Below are 25,293 nucleotides of genomic sequence, written 5' to 3' on the forward strand. Positions count from 1 at the left end.
TGGATTTTCTTTAATAAACTAGACTTTTGAGAAACTTCCCACTTCCATATTAACAAACCCATAAGGCTTGATCATGTCACAGGGACCCCACTAGTATTATTACATATTTCTTTCTTAAGTGGGAAAGTTGGATGTAACTTGGGAAACAGCAATTTTCTTCCCTCCCCCTTTTCTTCCCTCCCCCTCCTTTCCTGTCTGATTTTGTTTCATTTTGTAGTTGGAAGCTGTGGGTATTTTTTCTTTATTTAATCCCTCCCTTCTTTTTGCTTTTCAATTAGGTCACTGTAGAAGAAGCTACTGGCTTTTTTGTTTTGATTTTGATCTTTTTATATCGCCCCCCCTTTTTTTTTCCTTTGCATATTTTTCCTTTTCCAGGGAGAAATGTTTCCAACCAAATTTAAAACACTTGGGTGTTTCAGATCCCTGCAGGGACATTTTAAGTATCTGGACCTGTAAAGGCCCAGTAATAACTACCTGAGTTGCTTTTAATTACACAATATAGCTGCATCATTTTCCTTCAGGTTCCTTCTGATTGATGCCGTAAGGCAATTGTAACCGCGGATGATGGGATTAAGTGCCTCTCCAAGTGGCTTAGCTTCTCGTGGGAACAAAGGGAAAGAGGGGACTCTCAGCTCCTTTTTGCCCGAGAAGCCTTTCTCTTCCCTTGCTGCATAAAGAAACACAATTAACAAACATTATCCCCAGAGGTAAATTGAAATGTACATGCAGACAAGAGGGGCTCTTGACTGCAATTAGACATATATGATCCAAGGTATCCTGGCCATTAATTAGCACTAATTGTTTAAGGAAGACGCTCAGAACAAATGATTAAAATGTAGGGGCCATGACGAGGATTAAGAGCCCGTGTGACAAAACGCATGCTCTCAGCCATAGTGGTGACTCCCTTTGCGAAGCTGCTGTGATCCAGGGGCTCACACACTCTGCGGTGAGCCCTTCGGTCTGCTCAAAACCTGGTGGTGTTTATAACAAACAACGTCTATCTTTCTTTCTTAATTAGCGAGAACTACTGTGCAAATGTTGATATTTTGTAATTGGATATCCTTTCCGCTCTCCTGGCCCCTTGGGCTATTATGGAAGTCTGTTGGTTTTGCTAGGAATCTGCTTAAGTTGAGTGTTTGGTTGTGTTTCTTTGCTCTGCTGTCTTTAGAATGTCAGATACCAGGCAAGACCATGAGAAAGGTTGCTAGTTTGCATGTTTGACTGCAGGAGACAAGAGTTTAGGTAGCTCAGGCTGGCTTTGAAATTCCTTGGAGCTGGGATTGCAGACTTGTACAATAGCTCCCAGATCCTTGCCTAGTTTGCAAATGACACCACAGCAAGACAGGCACATTCACCAGGTCCTTTGGAAGTTGAAATTTCTAGTAGAGTCCCAGAGGTTCGATACTACCTGGGAACAGGTTGCTCATGATGGTTGGCATTCTACAGAGTTCCCAATGGCTGGGGAGTTAGACTATGGCTCTGTCAGTACCAAACTAAAAGGAGCTCCTCATCTGGGATCTGGGATAAAAGTGTGATCCATTTCGGGAGATAGTCAGTCATTGGAGCCCCTCTACCCTGACAGTGCAGTTACTGGTAGGGTTACAAGTCAGCAAGAGAGAGACGAGAAACATCAAAGAAGGGGAGAAGAGAGAAAAATTGATGGAAAAATGGGCCAAGGAATTCCCAGAAAACGTGGGAACTTTGTTAGTCAGGCGGAAGCAGGCAACAGTGTGTCCTAGTAGATATTTTGTGCTGTCTTGTTGGTAGCCCACAGTCTTCTCTCTGTGTTATGCTTGAGTTTCTACAGTGCTAGGGGTTTTCTTTTTTAAAAGATCTATTTATTTATTTATTTATTTATTTATTTATTTATTTATTTATTTAATGTATGTGCGTACACTGTCACTGTTTTCAGACACATCAGAAGAGGGCATTGGATTCCATTACAGATGGTTGTGGGCCACCATGTGGTTTCTGGGAATTGAACTCAGGACCTCTGGAAGAGCAGTCAGTGCTCCTAACCACTGAGCCACCTCTCCAGCCCCATCCCCAATATCTTATAGGTCTGGAATGGTAGCACATACCTATGATCCCAGTACTGGGCTGGCTGTACAGGAGGACCAGGAGATCAAGGTCATCCTCAATTATGTAATGAGTTCGAGACCACCCTGAGCTACAGAGGACTCTGTCCGAAAGGAAAAGAGAAAACCAGCAAAGGCTTTCCGATCTCTAGTGTCTAGCCTTGTCACCCAACACTACTTCTGAGGTAACTACCTCTTATTCTATCATTAGCTACTCCAAAGGAGGATAAATCAATATCACTATTAGACAAGATACAAGATAGCTTTATAAAATGCACTATTATATGAACACACATACACTCACTCTGTATGTCTCTGTCTCTTTGTTTCTCTCTGTCTCTGTTTCTCTCTGTCTCTCCATCTCTGTCTCTCTCTGTGTGTCTCTTTCTCTCTCTCTGTCTCTGTCTCTCTCTCTGTTTTTCTCTGTGTGTCTGTCTGTCTCTGTCGCTATCTCTGTGTCTTTCTCTTTTTTTCAACTCTCCTTAAATGTAAAGCAATTTCCAGGAGGCCTTGCCCTAGATGGAGCTGAAGAGGGTTAGTTTTTGTAGTCTGCTACACATTGAAAACAGAAATGGAAGTCCATCTATGTTATGCGGAGACTCCTGCTTATACCCATGTGCACCATCTTGGTTTCCTCACACTAGCTCTGAATTACAAAGAAGAAAACAGTCTCTCCACACAACCAAAGCTGCACTGCTGGATTCAAGGTCGCAGCTTGCATTCACAGCTTCTGTGTGTGTGGTGTGGGTCTGGCAATTAGACCCAGGCTGCATTTCTTCCTTAAGAAATTATTCAGAGAGAGAGAGAGAGAGAGAGAGAGAGAGAGAGAGAGAGAGAGAGAGACAGAGACAGAGACAGAGACAGACAGACAGAGACAGACAGAAGCAGACAGAGAGAAGAGAGAGAGACAGAGAAACAGAGAGACAGAGAGAGAGGGATTGCAATATTATATGCTTCAAATATCTACAGACCAGAATAGTCTAGGGACTGTGGCCAGCAAAGATATCAAAATTCAAAACTATGTAACGTTTTGGCCTCATTTTCATTGAGATTGACACTTAAAAGGAATTTTTTGAACAATCTGGGAAGAAACAAGAGATCCCACTAACCAAGATCAGTTTCATGACAGTTATTTAAAAAAAAAAAGGTGGAAGAATCATTTTTTTTTCAAAGTTGTAGGACCATTTTTTTCCCCTGGAGTGAAAAAGATTCTGCCTTGATTATTTCTCTCTATGAAAGAATCCATTCGGGGGAAGGCACAGGCACATTAATCTGACATACATAGCCACCTTTGAACTTTGGAAACTGTAACAGGATCTGTCTGGGCTGCTGTGGTTTGGTTGGTGAAGTGCTTGCTCAGTATTCATGAAGACCCGGTTCCATCCACCGCACTGAATACATAGGCCACCATGGCAGCCGGGATCCTAATACTTGGAAGGTGGAGGCAACAGGATCAGAAGTTCAAAGTCATGGTCTGGCTGCATGTTGAGGCTAGCCTGAGCTACTTGAGATTAAAAACAATCAGGAATCTTTGGCTGCATCTGTTAGCTCTACAGTTGACCTTTCTGACCTTGAACAAGTTTAGAACTGGACTTTTCTAGTTCATATCTGCTTAATTACTACTAAAGTTCTGAACAACCCAGGAAGCATCCTCTTGGCTTCCACTGGTCCATATGCTATGGAAACACCCAGTACTAATGGGAAGAACTTAGTAGACACTTATTTTTATTTAAAATGTTTTACTTTTAATTTATTTTCTCTTTACTTTATACATTGTTTATATATCTTACACGATACAATTTGATCCACTTCAGTTTTGGAGTGGAGATGTTACTATTTGTTAGTGGGTTTGTTTTGGTTGGTTTGTTTGAGACAGAATCTCCTTATGTGCCACTGGCTGGCTTGGAATTCACTATGTGTCTCCCAAATACTGGGATTTCAAGTGTGTGCCACTTGCACATGTGTTCATTTCACTCAACTTGTTTGTTCTAATTATTTGGTTACATGGATGATTGTGTGTGTGTGCGTGCGTGTGTGTGTGTGTGTGTGTGTGTGTGCGTGTATGAATGCCTGCACGCTTGTAGAGGCCAGACAGATTTGATAGAATTGATTCTCTCCTACCATAGGGGTCCAGGGATGGAAATTAAGTCCTTAGGCTTGGCAGCAAACACCTTTACAATTTGTGCTTTTGAAAGAATCTTACTGCATTGCCCAGCTGGCCTTGAACTCTCAGATTCCAGGCCCAAGTGATTCCCCTGCCTCAGCCTGTGGAGCTACAGGTGTGCCTACCAAACCTGGTTAGTGGGTAGCTTTGATGTTCCTATGGGAACATTATTTCCGAAACTCTCCATTGGGCTGTTTTTGATATATTTACTACTAAATATGGTCTGTTCTGTACTCAGCTTTAGAGTGAGATCTTGGGAATTTGAACACTGATGAGTTGAGCTAGATCTGTTCTGAATGGTTGCTTTGGGTGACTTGTGGAACTCTTCCTCTTTTTTGGTGATGCATGGAGTACCAGGGAACAAAGCTGTGAATAATCTCTACTGAGACAAGGGGAAGCCTGGTTGGCAAGTCCTTTAGGTTTTTCATGGTGATTGGTCAGACACTTTGACGCTCCCTGCAATGGCTCATCATTTAGTCTCTCAGAGTCCACGGAAACCCCCGTGGACCACACCCTAGGGGCATTAACAGTGACCTATTGAGGAGTAACATCCTGCTGCTGCTCCTGGGGGGCTTGCTGTCAATCTCAGCTTGAAGAGGCAGAAGCGGGAACATCAGGAGGCATGGGGGCTCCTTTGGAGTCCTTTGTGTTTTTAGGAGCCCCAGGGGGGAAAAAAACAAAGCAAACAAACTCTAACTGCATTGTGATCTTCCTGTAGCTGGTGAAGACATGAGGTTCCCCGTCCTTTTTTATTGAGACAGAGTCTCACTGTGTAACCCTGGTTGGACAGAATTCTCCATGTAGACCGCACTGGTCTCAAACTCACAGAGACCTGTCTGCCACTGACTCCCAAGGGCTGAGATTTAAGATAGAGGCTGACTCTAGGGGGTCTCTCTCTCAGCCTCATGTCACACCAGGGAAATAACCAAGCCCTTCAGTTTTCCACAGAACTGCTCCTCTTACGAAGATCAAGAAGGCGTAGGATGGAGAAGAACCTCTAATAGGCACATGCTCCCTTGTCAGTATCCAACACACGCACACACATGCACACTCACATGTGTGTGTGCACGTGCATGCGGACACATACACACATAGACACAAAGACACTCAGACACAGATACACACATAGACAGATAGACATACACATACAAAGACACACAGATACACACACAGAGATACAGAAATGCACACACACAGGGACATACACAGACACAGACACAAATGGATGTAGTCACATAGACAGACACACACAGACACAGAGATACACACACAGATACAGACATGCATGCACCCCCCCCCACACATGTGCATGCACACTCATTTTTCTACCCCCACTTCCCCTTCCCATCCTAACTTGCACTTCTCTTCCTCCCCTACTCTCCAGTATCCTTGACTTCATTAGTTACACTGGGCTGCTTTTTCCCCAGCAGGGATACCGGTGCCCTGAACTTGAGCCACTCTAATAGACAGAGGCATGACGCAAGCCTGCATCTCCAAGTGGGATCCGCTCACAACCAGTGCAGTCGTGTGAGGCTTTCCCTGTTTCCAATCCACACTGTCACATGGACAGCTAGAACTCGGTGGCCACACCTGGTAGAGTAACTGGGTGACAGTGAGGTGCTTCTTACTTGTTTGTGCAGCCATAGTCTTCAGTTAAGAAGGGCCTGCTTATGGCAGGATCATGCCTGATCCTGAAGTTCAGTAATGTGTGTGTGTGTGTGTGTGTGTGTGTGCACGCATGTATATGGTGTCTCTTTGTGTCTGAGTCTATGTGTGTATGTATGTGTGTCTGTGTGTGTGTATGATGTCTCTGTGTGTCTATGTCTATGTGTGTATGTGTGTGGTATGTGTATGTGGTGTCTGAGTGTGTGTCTATGTATGTATGTGTGTAGTCTGTGTGTGTGTCTGTGTGTATGGTGTCTGTGTGTCTGTCTATATGTGTATGTGTGTGTGTGTGATGTTTCTGTGTGTCTATGTCTATGTGTATATGTGTGTGTGGCATGTATATGTAGTGTCTGAGTGTGTGTCTATGTGTGTATGTGTGTGGTGTATGTGTGTGTATATGATGTCTCTGTGTGTCTATGTCTGTGTGTGTATGTGTGTGGTATGTGTATGTGGTGTCTGAGTGTGTGTCTATGTGTGTGGTGTATGTGTGTGTGTGTGTGTGTATGTATGGTGTCTCTGTGTGTGTGTCTATGTGTATGTGTGTGTGTCTGTGATGTCTCTGTGTGTCTGTGTATATATGTGTATGTGTGTGGTATGTGTATGTGGTGTCTGAGTGTGTGTCTATGTGTGTATGTGTGTAGTCTGTGTGTGTGTCTGTGTGTCTGTATGTATGGTGTCTGTGTGTCTGTGTCTATATGTGTATGTGTGTGTGTCTGTGTGTGTGTATGATGTCTCTGTGTGTCTATGTCTATGTGTGTCTGTGTGTGTGTGGTATCTGTGTGTCTATGTCTATGTGTGTATGTGTGTGGTATGTGTATGTGGTGTCTGAGTGTGTGTGTGTGTGTGTGTGTGGTATCTGTGTGTGTGGTGTCTCTGTGTATAGTGTCTCTGTGTGTTTTTAGATGGTTTTAATATGTAACCCAGCCTGACCTTGAACTGATGTTTCTCCTGCCTAAGTATCTAGAGGGCTGGGATCAAAGCTCTGAGCTGCCTACTTCTGTCTCCATTGATGTTTTCTCTAGGGACCTCCTAGATGCAGACCATGCATTATTTACCCCTTTGTGTCTAGCTCCTTCCACTCTGTGTAAAGTTTAACTTTTAACTTTGAACATGGTATTTGTTGCCTTTCTCACTTTGTGTAAGCAGAGATCCTGGTATCAGGGTCACTCCCAGGAACTAGCTTTGCCTCTCTGTGTCCTCGTAGTCTGAGGAGGTACCACTTCAGGTACCACCCCACTGTTACCAAAGCCAGGTGTTTTGTGTTGGAGTTACAGGGAATGCAAGCCTGTAACTCCAACACATAGAAGGAGCCACTGAGGCTTGCCTGGACTACGTAGTAAGACCATGCCTCCGGTAAAGAAGGCTGCTGCAACTGGTTGTTTTGTCTGCCCTTTGCTCTCCAAAGATGCCTTTCCTAGGGGTTTTCCTGCCAAGAGGATAAGAGGACATGTACCCTTGCTTGATACGTGGCTCACCAGAGAGTTCTCAAGGCAGACAGATATGGCCCATGGGTCGTGCATTAGAAATGAACCCACGTGGAACTTGAACCACATACTGTATGTGTCTGCTTTGGACTCAAGCCTCATCTTCATTTTGGCCCTAATGGAGCTCAAGATGGATGCTCTTTTTTGTTGGGGGGGGTGGTTTGCATTGGACATATTGGGGGGGTGGTTTGCATTGGACATATTGTCTTATCTCTGATGAACCAGCCACACACACCTGTCTGCAGCTTGTACAAATTTCACGAAGGGCCCTGTCTGCATGTAGGAAGACAAACAGTTGTTATGTGGCTCTTCCATCCACGGAACTCCCCCTGTTCTGTGCACCGTTGCCATAGTAACTGAAACAGTTTTTCAAACTAGGGAGGAATCTCTTGGGGCACTGGGGAACTTAGCAGAGTGAGAACATAAGTGGAGCCTAATCATAGATGCTGGTGTAGACACCTGATTATTAATAGCTTAAGCCAAGTGGAAATTAATAAGTGACTTTTGCTGTCATCTTGAGAGTAGGAAGGATGCAGTAATGGGCTGTTATTTTCACTTAGCACACAGGTTCTTTAGCACCTGTGTCCGGTGCCCGACCAGGTCAGAACTCAACTTTTTTGCTTTTCCCTGGTGCTAGGAATGGAAAGTAGGGTCTTGCATACTTTAGGCAACTGCTCTACTGCCCTGTTTTGTGTGTGAGTGCATGACACGGTAAGCCGAGAGGCTAGAAGACAGCTTTTGGTATTGTCTTTTGGAATGCTGTTCATGTCATTTGAAACAGCGTCTGTCATTAGCCTGGAGCTCACCAAGTACTCTACACCGAATGGCCTGTGATTCCCAGGGACCCTCTGTCCCTGCTTCCCCAGCCTTGGGGTGAGCACTGTGCACCTCTGTGCCTGTCATTTTGACAGGGGTTCTGGAGGCTGAATGTAGCTTTTTGTGATTAAGAGACAAGCAGTCTAAAGGCTGAGCTATCTTCCCAGACTTCCCTACACCTAAGTTTTAATTTTTAATTAATTAAATTTTTTTTGAGAAAGAGTCTCGTTATACTGTTCTGTTTTGCTTGTAATCTACTATTTAGCATAGACTGGCCTTGAACTGGCCTCAGCTATTCAAGAGCTGCTGGTATTATAGGCATGTGCCTTTAATATGTGGCTCATGGAATTTGTTAAACAGAAGCTTTTGTATCAGGGGACCTAATACCCAGTGGGAAGACCTAGTACCCTTGCCTGCAGACTTAGCTGCACTTTAGAACCATGAAGGGACCTTAGGGAAGACCTCAAGCCCTGGTATCACCCTGTACCAGGGTTGTCACAAAAGTGTTAGAGGAGTAGGGGACAGACAACTCAACTTCACTCATCTATAACTCTGGGAACTCCACTTGAATAAAGGCAGATCCTTGACTTTGCCTCCGAAAGAATTCCAGAATGAGCAGGTATGAAGCAGAGCTGGAGTTCCTCAAAAGGAAATTTGTTTGACCAGGTGGTGGTGTTTACTTGTTTGCCTCGGTTTTGGCTTTTTGAGGCAGGGTCTTACTACGTAGCTCTGGTTGTTCTGGAACTCCATCTGTAGTCCGGGCTACTTTGGGACTGCCCTCACAAAGGCTGGGATTAAAGGTGTGCTCCGTCTCCCCAGCCCCTGAATTTAGTGATTTTTGCTGCGTTGCTATTGTTTTGAGACATGGTCTCGAGTAGCCCAGATTGGCGGAGAATGACCTCGAAACTGCTGGTCTTCATGCTGGGTTTACAGATGTACCATCTTCCCTGACTGAATTCGATAAACCTTTGAAAGCTCCCACGTGGTGGTGTATGGACACTTCAGGTGGGAGCTCCCCTACACTTGGGACCTAGAGACAGAAATAGGTAACGAGGTGAGAGGAGATGAAAAACCAGGCCAGGAGGCGCCTCCCTCTGAAATGTGCCCTCTAAAATGGGTCACTCGGTAGAGATAACTCCCTGTTAAGGCTGCCACATTTTTTTCAACTCATGATTTGCATATAGTTTGGATACATTTACATGTTGACGGTGATGAGGTAACAATGCCCAGTGTGTAAGATAAAATAAGTTTGATCTTGTCACCTACTGTGCACATGATCAGTCAGTGCAGAACACAACTACAGCACAGGACAGATTTGGAAGCAGTCAGGGATCAGGTAAGGAAGAGGACTCAGTAGCCAATGGAGAAAGAACCACTGTCCCCTGAGGCCCCTAGAGACCTCAGAGTCCACAATGAAACTGGAATTTAAGGAATCTAAGGTCTCTCTGTGTATTCCTTCTTTTTTTCTAAATATGTCCTGCCCTAGTCCCCTCAACCCTCACTGTATCCCTATTCTGAGCCTTTGTGGCCATCTTAGTCATAGTTTCTATTCCTGCACAAAACATCATGGCCAAGAAGCAAGTTGGGGAGGAAAGGGTTTCTTCAGCTCACACTTCCACATTGCTGTTCATCACCAAAAGAACTCAGGACTGAAACTCACACAAGGCAGGAATGTAGAGACAGGCGTTGAGGCCATGGAGGATGCCGCTTACTGGCTTGCTTCCCCTGGCTTGCTCAGCCTTCTTTCTTATAGAACCCAGGTCTACCAGCCCAGGGCTGGGCCCTTCCCCCTTGATCACTAGCTGAGAAAATGCCTTTCAGCTGGATCTCATGGAGGCATTTTCTCAACTGAGGCTCCTTTCTCTGATAACTCCAGCTTGTGTCAAATTGACACAGTGACATAATGACCTTTCACAGCCCATTCTGTTGGAGATCCCTCCCTGGACCTTCTGGGCAGGCCATGTTGCTTTGGGGACACCTCTTCACCATGCTTGTATCCTGAAGCCTGGGGCCTTTGTGTGCAGCAGTGACCTAGACAGGTACTTGGTAAGGGCCACAGTAGGGCTGACTCTACAGTGTTTCTAGGACCTTAGGTTTGTCTTAAGCCAATTGTAAAAGAAATAAGAAGAAGGAGTGACATTATTTTGATAGTTGTTTAAAATAAGGGAATTGTGCAGAAGGAGAAGTCATAACTTGCAAATATACACTTTCGAGCCATCCCTGATCAAATCTCAAGGAACTTCCAGGTATTTCTCATCGTTCACTAATACTGTTGTATTTATAAAGTCACGTCTTCCACTTGAAATAGCAAACAGGAGGCCAGAGAGATGGCTCAGTAGGTAAAGGAGCTTGGTGTCCAAGCCTGGCAACCAGAGTTTGATCCCCAGAACCACATAAAGAGAGAAGGAGAAAACTTACTCCCACGTTTTGACTCTTCCTGTGTATGCACAGGCCCACCCACACTCACACATACGTGTCATAGACACACACACCCCATGCACACACACATATACGCACACAATATAAATAAGCAAAGGACTAATAATTAGGATATCAGTTGATACATTAAGTATCTTTGTAAATAGTTTTTAGCTTTATTAAAGTAAAACTGTGTATTGAAAGTATTTTGATGTTCTGATATATATATATATATATATATATATATATATATATATATATATATATATATATATATATAATGAAATTACTCGTCCCATAGCTGACACATCTGTTACCTCTCGTTGTTAATGCATATTTGACCAGAATAATTAAAACCTACTCTCGTAATAAGTTGGAAATGCATGATATATTGCTAGTATAATCTCCAGGATTTATGCATCTTTTGGCCACAATCTGAACCCTGCCAACAACTTCCTTCTTTCTTTTTCTTCCTTTACCTCCTCTCCCACAGTCCTGTTGAAAATCACACTGCTACCCTCATTCTAAGAGGTGGGCCTTGGGGCTGGAGAGATGGCTCAGCAGTCAGTTAAAGAGTTAAGACTGCTCTTCCAGAGGTCCTGAGTTCAATTCCCAGCAACCAGATGGTGGCTCACAACTATCTGTAATGGGATCTGATGCCCTTTTCTGATGTGTCTGAAGACAGCTACAGTGCACTTATATATAATAAATAAATAAATCTTAAAAAAAAAAAAGAGGTGGGCCTTGTGTGAGGGGGTACAGGTAGGGCAGAGGTCAAAGTCTGGCATCTTCTCGGGTGCTCTCACTTAACCCGGAGCGCACTAGTCAGGCTGGCCGGCCAGCAAGTCCCTGGTATCTGCCTCACCAGCACTGGAATTACAGGAGTACGTCGGTTCGGTCTTGTGGGTCAAATACTTTGGAACTCCTGGATCTGATTCATTATTTTTTTTTGTTTCTGTTTTGGGGTAGGGTTTTTTTTTTTTTTTTTAAATGGGTCTTATTATGGTGCCCCAGGCTAGACACAAACTCAAGATCTCCAGCCTTGACTACCCACAGCTGCTGCTTTCTCTTCTCCCCCAACTCTTCAACCCTCCACCCCCTTCTTCCATCTCTAGGCCAGGCTGGCCTCCTATGTAGCCATAGTTGATCTTGAACTGACACCCCTGCCTCACCTCCTGGGTGGTGGGATTGAAGCTGTAAACTACCAATGGCTCGATAGAGCCATTGTTGGGAATCAACCTAGGGCTTTGTTCATACTATATAAGCACTCAGCCCACTGAGATACATCCGTAACCACTGCTTCGGTCTCTGGATTACTGGGGTTAGAGGCATGAGCCTCTGTGCTGAGCCCTGGACTTCTGGAATCCACTGCAGACTTCTCCTGGACCACTTGGATGGCAGATGGAGTTACTTTATGTCAGTTTGAGTTTACCCTACCCATTTCTACGGTCACAGGGTAGACCAAAGAGGCTGTGTGGCTATTACTACAGCAGCCATGTATAGCCCCAACACTGGGACGGAAGCGTGAAGCAGGAAGCGCTTGAATTCTGGGTTCATTAGTCCCTGTCAAGGTAAACCAAAACAAGAACAACAAATCCCAACTACAACCCAACAATAACAACAAACCCAAAACCTGATGGTTGTTTTAATATCCTCATATATTGGAGCCTACATTAGGCCTTTTCGCAGATGGCTCTTAATGATTTGCTTTTGTTCTTGTATAGGGTTTTCCTATTTCTTCTTATTTTTGATATTGAAAACTGAGTATTTGAATCAAAATGTGCAGTAAGTACGTGAATCGGATTCCCCAGTGTTTGCCCTTAGTTTGTGATCAGCCTGGGTACCATCGAGATGAGCCAAGGATACGTATGTAACGAGCCATCTCAAAAAGCCAAGAAATAGGTGGTTGTAATGGCTCACGCCTTTAATCTCAATACTTTGGAGGCAGAGGCAGGCAGATCTCTGCGAGTTCAAAGCCAACCTGGTCTATATTGTGAGTTCCAGTAAAACCTGGGCTACATGGTGGGACCCTGTCTTACAAACAAAAAGCCAAAATAGGATGAGAGGGCTGGCCCAGTTCCTGAGTGTAGTGAATGTCAACCATGGTGGCTTACAAACACCTATAACTTCAGCCTCAAGGAACCCCAAAGACCACATGTGTGCCCTCACACCACCAAAGACACATAAAAAAATTTAAAAATATTTTTAAAAAGCCAAAAGGAATGAATGGCTGAGTTTGGTCACAGATTTATAAATACAGAATTCCGTTTTGGACTAATCCTAGTCACTTCCCTTGCAGGAAGGCGTCTCTCGTGGCCAGTGCCTGCAGGCCTGGGTACAGCTCCTTGTCCAGTCACAAGTATGTTCCTCGGAGGGCGGTGCTTTACGTGCCTGGGAATGATGAAAAGAAAATAAGGAAGATCCCGTCCTTGAAAGTAGACTGTGCTGTTCTGGACTGCGAGGATGGTGTTGCAGAAAACAAAAAGGTATGTCGTGATTTTCAGACGAGTGAGGCTGGGCTGGCATCACTGTTCAAGAGCTAGCCTTGTTCATCACTGTTGGGAAGTGTCTGTCTGTCTGTCTGTCGTCCTCAGTCTTTAGCTCTGTGGTATTGGTTAGCTTAAATAAATTGTTGACCTAACCCTGAGCCTCCCCACCCCAAGATGATCAAAGACCCAGATCCTGGGGGTCCAGGTAAGAATTAGAAATCAACTTATTTAAAGATGAAGATGCCTATATAACCTCCACCTGCTTCCCCTTGGTCCACAACTGTTTGTCCCACGTCCCTGGCACCAGCCGATTGGCTGCCCTGGTCACATGTTCTGTATTTGTTTGTCTCAGTCTGCTGGGCTCAGGCAGAAACCTCCAGGGTTAGTGAATGCAGAAGTGCCTGTTATGTGAGCCATGGTGGGGGCGGGGGGCGACTCTAGTCAGAACTTGCTGACTTACTCCTAATCATGCTAAAAGATTCCCAAGCCAGCTAAAATACAATGAAGGAATTCTCTTCCTTCTCCTCTTCCTCCTCCTCTTTTCCCTCTTCTTTTTCCTCTTCTCCTCTTCCCCATCCCCCTCTACCTTCTCCTGTTTTTTTTTTGTTTTGTTTTGTTTTGTTTTGTTTTGTTTAACCTGTAGATAAGGCTAAACAGAGTCATACCACCAGGCCGAGCACAGGGGCTTTGTATCTGGTGGTTGAACAGTAGGCACTTCGGTTTCATATTGTTTTAACTTTATATTTAAAGTTTATTTTTATTTTCTATGTGCTTTGTCTGCCTGTGTGTTGTGCATCATGTACATGCAGTGCCCACAGCAACCAGAAGAGGGCGTCAGGTCCTCTAGAACTGGAGTTACAGGTAGTTATCACACACTTTATGAATGCTGGGAACCGAACCCAAACCCCCCCAGAAAAGAAGCCCTTAATTGCTGGGCTGTCTCTCTAGCCTCCTGTTTTGTTTAACTTTATGTATTTATTTTCACAATATGATTTCTCTATGTATTGCTGGCTGCCCTGGAACTCACTTTGTAGCCCAGGCTAGCCTCAAACTCAGAGGTCCACCTGCTTCTGCCTCTCATGTGCTGGGATTAAAGGTGTGCGCCACCACCACCCAGTTTATTTTCAAGCTTTTAAATAATGAACACACATTTGTTTGATAATTAGGTGAAATATGTAAATACGTATAATAATAATTTATGTATGCATGCAAATGCCTTGGTTAAAAACATGCTTTCCCCAACCTTTGTTTACCCATCAGATCCCTAGGCCGTCTGGATTCCTGCTCTCTGGATAGCTTCTTACTCCCATGATCTGAAGGAGTCTGCCTGAGATGAACAGTTTTTCAAATTAATTACTTTCCTTGGAGAGCCTAGCAAACAAATATTTGCCTTAATTAAAAAAAAAAAAAGAGTTAATTTTCCGTATCTTTATAATGATAAAATCCAGACTTCCCAAGTATTTGGGGAAAAGATTAGAATAAACAACTTTGGTATATAATTAATACAATTAATCTCTTTCTCCTAGACATTAAAAGTAAATAGACTTTTCTTTTAAAGACTAGAATGTGATTCCAATATACCCCTCCTCAGACTCATGTAGTGCGCTCTAAGATTAGATACCAGGTTGTAATTCCAGTCCTGTGAACCTCAGGCAACTCACCTTACTTCTTCACCTCAATTTCTTATCTATACCGTGGGGATGACAATATCTTCTTTTGTCAGGGTTGGGGATTATTACTGGAGAAAAGTTGATAAAGGGCCTTCGAATAGCTGGATTTCCTATGGGAAACGGGTTAGATAAAGCCTGCAGCAATTGAGATTAAAGGGTGTTTACTTCCATGCTGTGCCTGGAGAAAGTTCTAACTCTATTTCCTAAGTCTTGAGGCTGTCTTCTGAGACCCACCTGAGGATCTTTTCTGTCCCCCTGGAGAAAATGCACCTCCTTCCTGCCGTGTCTCTTCTCCTTTGCTGGCTACAATTGCCATCTTCAGTCATATCTTCATGCAGGATGGGCGTGTGCTTTTCTTGGTTGGGGGAGGAGGAGGTTTAGAAATGGGATCTCACTGTGTAGCCCTGGCTGTCCTGGAACTTGTTATGTAGTCCAGACTGGATCTCAAACTCACAGACATCCATCTGCCTCTGGAATGCTGGGATTAAAGCTGTGTGCCACTATACGCAGTTGAGTGCATATGCTTCTATGTGTACACATATGTGTGGATGCCAGAGGCCAGCCTTGAATGTCTTTCCTCAGGTCCTCTCTACCTTATTTTTTTTGATATAGTTTATTGGCTGGTAGATTAGGTGAGGCTGCTGACCAGAGAGTCACAGGGATCTACCTATCTGCTTCCTCAGGGCTGGGACCAGCCACCATACTTGGCTTTTTACAAGGGTCCTGGACTTTAAAGCGAGGTCACCAGGCTTGTGGGTGACTGAGACACCACACAGGCATGTAGGAAACCTTGGAGTCGGCTCGAGAAACTCTAAGGTCATGTTCTCAGCACAAGGGAGATGTATTTATGACAGAGGAGGAGAGGGCAGGGAATAAGGGACAAAATCAGGAGATAGAGGAAGAAAAAGTGGGGAGTGAAGAAGGGAGGGGGGAGGAATATTTTTCCTGGGAGGGGGATAAAGGACTGCCTTAGGGCAGAGAGGAGACAGATAGGAAAATGGTACTTTACAAAGGAAAAAAGGAGAAAACCCGGAATTAGGACAAGGTGTTTATTCTAATTGGGTATAGTTAACATGTGTTTCTTTTTTTTCTTATTTTTTAAAAAGGTTTATTTATTTCATGTGTGTGAAGACACTGTAGCTGTCTTCAGACACACCAGAAGAGGGCATTGGATCCCATTACAGATGGTTGTGAGCCACCATGTGGTTGCTGGGAATTGAACTCAGGACCTCTGGAAGAAAAGTCAGTGTTAACTAACGAGCCACTTCTCCTGTCCCCAGGATGTCCTTCATTTTAATTTAATAGTTAGAATGTGTTTCATTTTAATTGGATTTTTTCTTTTAAGATTTATTTACTTTTATGTGAATCGGGCAACAGATCCTCTACAGATGTGTCTGGAGTTGCAGACAGTTGAGAACTGCCACGTGAAGGCTGGAATTGAACGCCTGTCCTCTGGAAGAACCTAAGAGTGGCTCTAAGCCATTGAACCATTTCTCCAACCCCTTACTTGGGTATGTTAATTAGGTGAGCTAAAGGGGGCTTTTGATTGCTTGACTTCAATACTTTGATAGCTAGACTTCCGGTAGTCAACCTCAGGAGCAGGAAGTGGCCAAATAAAGGAATAGACCTGGGGGCTGGCTTTAGGAATGGAATCTAGCTGTTATTAGGAAGGCAGAGAGAATGGGAGAGAAGGACAAAGCCTGCCAGAGCTGTGCCATGCTCAAGTTGGCTAGCACCCTTCACAGTGTCTTTATTAGGATACTCATTTTGCTCATTTAGCTGAGTATTGCATTAATTGCTAAACATGCTTTTCTGCATGCTGAGTTAACATCAACTAGAGTTCCCTTGAAACATCCACAGAAAGTCCTGGTAAGCACAATCATTTTAAGAAGCGAACTTGGATATTATTAGTTTTGCTGTTAAGATTTCTTTCTAGATATGATAGGGGGAGCAGCTTGGAATCAAGCCTCTTGTGGAGGGTCATCTTGATTGAGCTTGGAAGACTCACCCACTGTGGGCGTAACTGACTAGGATACTGGATCTTATTAAAAGGGAGGAAGCAAGTTGAGAGCTACACTACCATCCACTTTCCTTTGGTGACTGTTGTCTCATGACCCACCATTTTAAGGTCTTGACGATTTGAGTTCCCTAATATGATGGAGAGAGAGCACCTTCAACTTCCTTCCATAGTTTCCTGTCAGGTTATTTTACCTCAGGCTCGGGACAGAAAAACATAAAAGTGTGGATTTAATTTCTTCTTATATGCTGTGTCTCATAGTTACCATCTCAAAGCTTTTTGGGGTTTTGGTTTCATCATCTAACACTCACACCATCTAAACGTTTGACAAGCTTGCCATATGAGAATCTAACAAGTTTGCTGTTGAGGGGTTGGCACGAGATGCCATTGAGAATTTCTGTTGGAGTTTAGCGATATTTAAATGGTGCTGACAAAATACCAGACACTGTCAGCTCAGAGTCACTACAATTATGTTCCTTAAAAAAAAAAAAAAGATTTATTTATTTATTATATATAAGTACACTGTAGCTGTCTTCAGACACACCAGAAGAGGGCATCAGATCTCATTACAAATGGTTGTGAGCCACCATGCAGTTGCTGGGATTTAAACTCAGGATCTCTGGAAGAGCAGTCAGTGCTCTTAACCACTGAGACATCTCTCCAGCCCTACAATTATGTTCCTTTTGCAACTTGGGAAACCGAGGCATCTCAAAGTCATGTTCATGATTATTCCTGGGGTTGTGGTTATCTCTTCTTGAAGCTATTAGATTTTCATCAGATCCCTCCTTAGAATGAAGGTGCATCCTTCATCCACACAGTTAAACATCCATTTTACTTGTACTTCTCCAGCACCCAAAAACTGAAGTGAGGTACATAGGCTTGGATTTTGCTTTTGTTTCTGTTTATTTAGTAGTGCTAGAATCAAATCTATGGCTTCATGCATGCAGAGCAACAGTCCAACCAACCGGTTTTTCCCCCATGTTTTTCTTTTCTTTCTTTTATATTTTTTAAAGATTTATTAATTATATATAAGTACACTGTAGCTGTCTTCAGACACACCAGAAAAGGGCATCAGATTTTATTACAGATGGTTATAAACCAACTAATGGTTTCTGGGATTTTAACTCAGAATCTCTGGAAGTGAAGTCAGTGCTCTTAACCACTGAGCCTTCTCTCTATCCCTTTCTTTCTTTGTTTCCTCCTTTGTTTCTCTCTCTCTCTCTCTCTCTCTCTCTCTCTCTCTCTCTCTCTCTCTCTCTCTCTCTCTCTGTCTGTCTCTCTCTCTTAAGGTAAGCAAAGTTTTGTTTAAAAATAGAGTAACAGCTTCCCTCTGTGGGGCAGGAGGGTACCAGAAATGGCTTACCAAATGGCTTGTTTTATGTTTTGTTTGTTTGTTTGTTTTGAGATGGAGTCTTATTTTGTACCCTGTATGAACTGTGTAGACCAGGTTGGCCTCCAACTCAAAAGAGAACCATATGCTTGTGTCTCTTGAGTGCTGGGATTAAAGGTGGATACTACCATACCTGGTCAGAGAGTTGTTCTTGATGAGCCCATGTCAATACCGGATAAAGTAATTTGTTTTTGATTTTTGTTTGTTTGTTTGTTTTTTTGAGATAGATTTTCTCTGTTTAGCCCTGGCTGTCCTGAAAGTAGACCATGCTAGTCTCAAACTCAAGAGATTTCCTCTGCCTTTGCCTCCTAAGTGCTAGGGCCAAAGGCATGTGCCACCATGTCCATCTGAAGTAGAAGTAATTGTAAGGGTTTACTTTTGTTATTTTTAATTATGAGTATATACATGAGAGGTATGTAGACATGAGAGCAGGGTGTCCACTGAGTTCAGAGGTGTTGGGTGCCCTAGAAATCATCTTACAGGAGGTTGTGAGCTGCTCTGAGGTATACTGGGAACTGAACTTAGGTTCTCTGCAAAAACTGTGTGCTCATAACTGCTCCATCATCTCTTCAGCCTGAATTAGTTTATTGACTTTTCCATGTAATAATCACATATATTATAATTTGCATGCTGTGATGGTTTGTATATGCTTGATCCAGGGAGTGGCACTAGTAGAAGGTGTGGCCTTGTTGGAGGAAGTGTGTCACTCTAGGGATGGGCTTGGAGACCCTTTCCTAGCTGCCTGAGGATGCTCAGTCTGTTCCTGGCTTCCTTTGGATGAAGATGTAGAACTCTCAGCTCCTCCTGCACCATGCCTGCCTGGATGCTGCCATGTTCCCATCTTGATGATAAGAGACTGAACCACTGAACCTGTCAGCCAGCCCCAATTAAATATTGTCATTTATAAGACTTGCCTTGGTCATGGTGTCTGTTCATAGCAATAAAACCCTAACTAAGACACATACACTACCCTGTTTTAATAGAAACTCTATTTTCATATAAAATTTCATTTAAAGTTTTTAAATCTGCCCAAAGATACATTGCCATTAAATGGGAGAGCTAAGATCTGAAATTCTTAGACACCTTTTTAAAATTAATTAATTAATTAACTAATTATTTTTTAAATCGGTTCTGGGGATAGACTTGAGGCTGCACATGCTGGTTAGGCACTCTGTCATGGAGCCATACTCTCTGCCCTAGATTTTCTAGACCTTCTGATAGAGTCAAGCTCACACTTACTGCTTGTCTGTTTGTCTCAAAATCTCTTTCCCCTCTTTTGCAAGGCTAGCACCTTAGCTTTTCTTAATCTCAGTTGACTTTACCCACTTAAAAAATATGTATTTTATTTCCCCCATAAGGATCCTTGATTCGATGAAGAATGATACCCTGAACTCCAATAGTCCGTAAACTCAGAGTGTTTTATTCTGCTGAAGTCCAGCATGCTGGGGTCTCCCATTACCAAGTGAGCTGGCAGGCCAGATTTAAAGCACATTAAGGGAATTCCAAGGGAGGTGACCTTTATCTTCCTCCATCTCTAGGGACATTTCAGAACCATTACCTGGGCATAGAGGCTGGAAACTGTTGCTGGGGAGCTCTGGAAACTGTTGCTGACTTGGTATTGGATAATCAATGGAGTCTCATTCCATAGGGAGCGAAGAATTTTTTTTCCTGCTCTGAGTATTCCTTTGTTGCTTGTAGTTCTTTGCTTAGGGGAAGGCCCTGTGAGATCTCCCCCATCTATCACCATGGTTTCTTGAAGGTTACTCCCGAGTAACGTTGTTTGTATCTATGGCTTTTTTTAGTGTCCCATGGTTGCTGCTTCTTTAGTCTTGGTGTCTTAGGGTTTCGTTACTATAAAGAGATACCATGACCATGGCAACTCTTATAAAGGAAAATATTTAATTGGGGCTGGCTTACAGTTTCAGAGGTTCAGTCCATCATCAAAGTGGGAAGCATGGCAGTGTGAAGCAAACATGGTGCTGGAGGAGCTGAGAGTTCTGTGTCTTGATTGGAAGACAGCAGAAGGAGAGACTGATGTTTTTGTAAAAAGATAAAGGGGAGGAGGATGTGTTCTATGGAGGTGTGGTGAGGTATGGGGGAAGGGGAATGCCTTTGTCAGACCCGTGTTGAGGCATCCCTTCCCCCTGAGTGTCCAGCCAGAGTTTATTCAGGGCATGAGGAGGGAAGTTGAGAGGGTAGTAGGGGTAGAGAAAAAGAGAAGAGGGAGAGGGAGAGGGAGAGAGGAGAAGAGAAGTAGAGGCTGGCCATGAGCACATGGAGGGCGAGGGATAAGGGAATGGGGAAAGAGCAGGGGCAGGAAGGCAAGAGCAAAAGAGCAAGAGAGTGAAGAGAGGGCAAGCAGCCCCTTTTTATATTGCTAGGCATACCTGACTGTTGCCAGGTAACTGGAGTGGAGCTTAGACAGAGTGCTAACAGAGGCTGTGAACCACACTTAGCTTGAGCATGTAATACCTCAAAGCCCTGCCTCCTCAGTGACACACTTCTTCCAACAAAGCCACACCTCTTAATAGTGCCACTCCATTTGGCCAAGCATTCACACATGTCTCTGGGGGCCATTCCTATTCAAATGACCACATCTGGTAAGTTCATAACTTCATTTCATCTCAGTATCAATATCTAAATAAGTGTGAAATTTCTTATATGCATTATTTCATTTTCTTTCTTGAAATTATTGCTCTTTGTTTTTCTGAGACAGTTTGTGTGTGTGTGTGTGTGTGTGTGTGTGTGTGTGTGTGTGTGTGTGTGTGTGTGTTGCCCTGGGCTGTCCTAGAGCGCACTATGTAGACCAGGCTGGCCTCAAACTCACACAGATCTGCCTGACTCTGCCTTTTAGGTTTGGATATGAAAGGGCATGTGCCACCAGACCTGGCTTTAAAGTTCTTTCTTTGTTTCTTTCTCTCTTTGTTTCTTTCTCTTAAAAAGATTTATTTATTTTATGTGCGTACACTGTTCCTCTCTGCAGACACATCAGAAGAGGGCATTGGATCCCATTACAGATGGTTGTGAGCCACCATGTGGTTGCTGGGAATTGAACTCAGGACCTTTGAAGAGGAGCTAGTGCTCTTAACCTCTGAGCCACCTCTCTAGCCCTGAGGCTATTTCTTAATCATTTTTCACATTTGGATGTTATTCTTTTTGGTGGAAAAACTAGTCTATTCCTTAACAGGATTTCATGTAGTCTAGGCTAGTCTGGAACTTCCAATGTACCTAGAAATGACCTTGAACTCCTGATCCCACTGATCACAGGCATATGCTTTTATGTGCAGTTGAGTCCCCCTCCCCCCGCTTTTTATTTGCCTATATTTTCTTTCTTTTTCTTCTGTTTTTTTTTTTTTTTAAGATTGTCTTTTTACAGTTTTGCCAAGCTGAACTATGATGAAACTCATCTCCCTCAGAATCATTAAAATATAGGTACATCATTTTATATGCCTTCTTATTTGCATTTTCCTGATAATTGGATTGTATTGCACTTGCCCAGTTCTCCATTGAGTGTGCTTATCATGAAAAACAACAGGAGTGTCCACAGAAAAGCTCGTAAGTGTGCAATACCTCCCCCTGAACTTGCCATGCTAATACAATTAAGTAGCTCCTTCATGTCAGAAATAGTTTAACCAGTGCAAGCTTACTCACCTTCTCAAGTATGGGTCATAGAGACTCTCTCTCCATCGCCTCCTCTTCGACTTTCAGTGCATAAGGAAGTACAGGAATGTCTGCGCCACTGTCTGACAGACACAGTACAAATGTACTGAGCGGAAATCTGGGGACTGACTCCTCATGACTGTGTGTTGACACTGAGGACTAGAGTCAAGATGCTGTTTCACTAAGTAGCGATTTTTTTTAAAACAGTTTTTAAAATTACTTAGTATCTACATTTAGTTATTGAAATGTAAGAAAGATTTCAACCAGGCACTGTGATAGATAAGAAATATGTCGTTTCAAGATGCCCAGCTTGGATCCGTCACTGGCTATCCATGATATAGTCAAAGATGCAGAAATCCAGGTCTATAAGAATTTGGTCTTTTCATTTTCATTTGATTCTAAATAGTTTTTTGTTGTTGTTGCTGCTGCTGCTGCTGTTGTTGTTGCTTGATTGTCTTGTTTTCAAAGAAAAGTTGAGATTTAGGTATTTATGTGTCTGAGTATTTGCTCACTTGTGTAGTGTGCTGGGGTGTTGGATGAGGGTGTCAGAACCTCTGGAACGGGAGTTATGGGTGGTTGTGAGTGTGGTTGTGAGTGTCCACGTGGGTTTGTTCTCTGGGGGTTGGCTGTGTTTCACTCGCCTCGTTCTCTGGGGAATGTACGTACTGTGGAGACAACAGGAACTTCCACAGAGAAGCTTATAAGTGAATGAATCTGGGTTCTCCCGAGACCTGCATGTGCTGACCCCTCTCCGGCTCCCGCTTGAAAGTCGTCTGTATCCTTGGTTGACCTCAAACTTGGCTGTGTCACTTAGGATGACTTTTTCCTCTCCTTCTCAGTGCTTGGTTAAAGTTGGGCACCGCCATGACTGGTTTTGTGGTTACTTCATGCCAGGCAAGTGCTTGGGATAGAACCCTGACTCTTCAGCAATTCTTAGAAGAGGAAGAGAAGGCCAAGGGATGGAACTGTGTAGAGGTGACATATGTGCAAGTCCTCTGTGCGGCTCCTTCTAGAGGGCTTCCTCATATGGAGTGAGTGGTTATCTTGGAAAAGCCAAGGCTCTATAAAGTCACTGTCACTCCAGGCCACCTGCTCGAACTGGCAGAGAACCCATGGCATATTACAGCTGGTCTCCACCTTGAAAAAACAGCTGTGGTGATACTGTCAAATATTAAAAATTGTGCCTTCTAATCAACTGTTAGAACTTCAGCAGAAGGTTGGAGAGATGGCTCAGTGGTTAGAACACCAACTGCCTTTCCAGAGGTCCTGAGTTCAAATTCCAGCAACCGCATGGTGGCTCACAACCAGCTGTAATGAGACCTGATGCCCTCTTCTGGCGTGTCTGAAGACAGCTGCAGTGTATTTATATGTAATAAATAAATAAATTAATTAATTTTTTTTAAAAAAGAAAAGAACTTTAGCAGAAACTGAAGAAACACATTACCCAGCTACTGTTGTTTCAAGGGTTTTGTTGTGTCCCTGTTTTGGACGCTAGGACGCTCAGAAGCCTAAAGTATGTTGGACATTAAAGGGGACGGAACTTTGGGACAGCGCCGCATATCTGTGTTCCCTATGGAGGCTCTTCCACAAACGTTCCTCTAATATCTGACCTGCTGCACACCACAGAGCTAACTCATTTGCTGGCTGAGTTGCTTGTTAGGAGCTAGGTACCTCATGTCAATCAAGATGATTGGCTTATAGTATGATGGTTGATAGTGATTATCAGCTCTACAGGTTCTAGAATCACCCTGGGCTCAAATGCACAAGCCTACGTGGACATTTTCATTCAAATAGCCACATCAAGTCTTTTCTCATATGAGTAAGAAAACTAATATATTTACTCTTTGATAAATATAGGTGCACTTTTTCTGATACATCTTTAGTTTTGCTGTTTTCCTTTTGTAATTCTGCGGATGAAGCAAGGGCCTCCTTAAGTTAGGCAAGTGTTCTACAGTTGAGTTATGAGCCCACCTGATGCAAACCTTCTTAAACATTTATTTATGGTTTTTAGATAAGGTCTTGCTAGATAGCTCTGTCTATCCTACAACTTACTATGTAGAGCAGGCTGGCTTTGAACTTGCAGAGATCTGCCTGTCTCTGCCTTACAAGTTCTGAGATTAAAGGCATGCACCACCACACCTGACACACATACCATTTTAAGCCAATTCCTGGGCTGGAGAGAGGTTCTATGGGTGGCTCAGTCATTGGGAATACTTGTTGCTTTTGCAGAGAACTCAGCATTTTTTCCATTCCCAGCATTCACAGGGTGGCTCACAGTTACTGGTAACTCCCCATAGTTTCTAGGAATCATCCCCATAGGCTCCTGGCACACATAAACTCACGCAGGTTCACATATATACACAGAGATGAATTAAAATTTTAGATAAAACAATTAATTCTTGATTTTTTCTATAATGATTTTCATTGCCAGACAGATGGAAGACCCTTCTCTACCTTAAACACATGTATTCAGTCACATAGTTCCTTCTTCTCTTGTGTACACACACTCCCACTCTCACACTGACATACACACTCACATGCAATGCCAACATACATTCACACTTGCACACACACATATACCACAACTCACACCTTCATAGTCATACGTAATACATTCTCTCTCTCACACACAACTCTCTCTCACCCCCTCCAAGCCCCTTCACATCCCTCTCTGTTTCACACACACAGACACACACACACACACACACACACACACACACACACACACACACACACCATCTGCATACACAGATCCATTTGGCTAGATTTTAGATTCTTGAGCATTATCAGTTTTGCTGGAATAAATGTGAGTGCCTAGGTGTTCTCCCCACAGGGAGAAAACAGGAACAGATGCAGCTGAGTGATTAATACTCACAGGGTCCCAGGGAGCCAACTCCTCTTCGATAGGGGTGTGGATTAGGATGGGAAGGTCCACTCCCAGGTGCCTTGCATTTTATTAAAAGATCTCAGAGCTTGGGATATTTCTTCAATAGCAATTGGGGCATCTGGGAGTCTTTTCAGAACAGTATGGAAACCTGAACTGTGCTTTGGAACTCAGCAAGGTCTTTTTGATCCTTAAAGGTTCTTTAAAAAAAAAAAGTAGGTTTTTATGCAAGCAGCAAAGTGTTTCCAGTTGTTTAATAATCCTTCCATACCTTAAATAACCTTGCCCCCGAGGAATAATTGTGCGAAGGTAAAACCAAACAACCCTCTTCCCCTCTCCTCATTGTTTTGTTCCTCAGACCTGGTGTCATCTTGGTGGAAAGCCGCCATACTCAGAGGTCTCTATTTAATGAGCTCTACAAAGTCTCTTCATGAAGGGATGAAGCCTTTAAATTGTCAGGTATTTCTTCTCCTACAATTCCTGGGCATCCAATTAAGACTGACGATGACCCGCAATACAATGTTTCTGACTTCAGAAAGCCCAGGCCTGGCCAGTGAA

The 25,293-nt window shown here is 43.5% G+C and overlaps 1 protein-coding gene across 2 annotated transcripts in view; it reads left to right on the plus strand.

Moving 5' to 3' along the window:
- CLYBL (citramalyl-CoA lyase) overlaps positions 1–25,293 on the plus strand; it is a 213,787-nt gene that overhangs the window by 111,766 nt on the left and 76,728 nt on the right. For both annotated transcript variants that reach the window (XM_080917345.1, XM_080917344.1), the window contains exon 2: positions 12,925–13,111. In XM_080917345.1, the coding sequence (XP_080773471.1) occupies positions 12,925–13,111 (187 nt within the window). The remainder of the gene's footprint in view (positions 1–12,924; positions 13,112–25,293) is intronic.

Source organism: Micromys minutus (genome assembly GCF_963924665.1).
Source record: "Micromys minutus genome assembly, chromosome: 5".
NCBI lineage: Eukaryota > Metazoa > Chordata > Mammalia > Rodentia > Muridae > Micromys > Micromys minutus.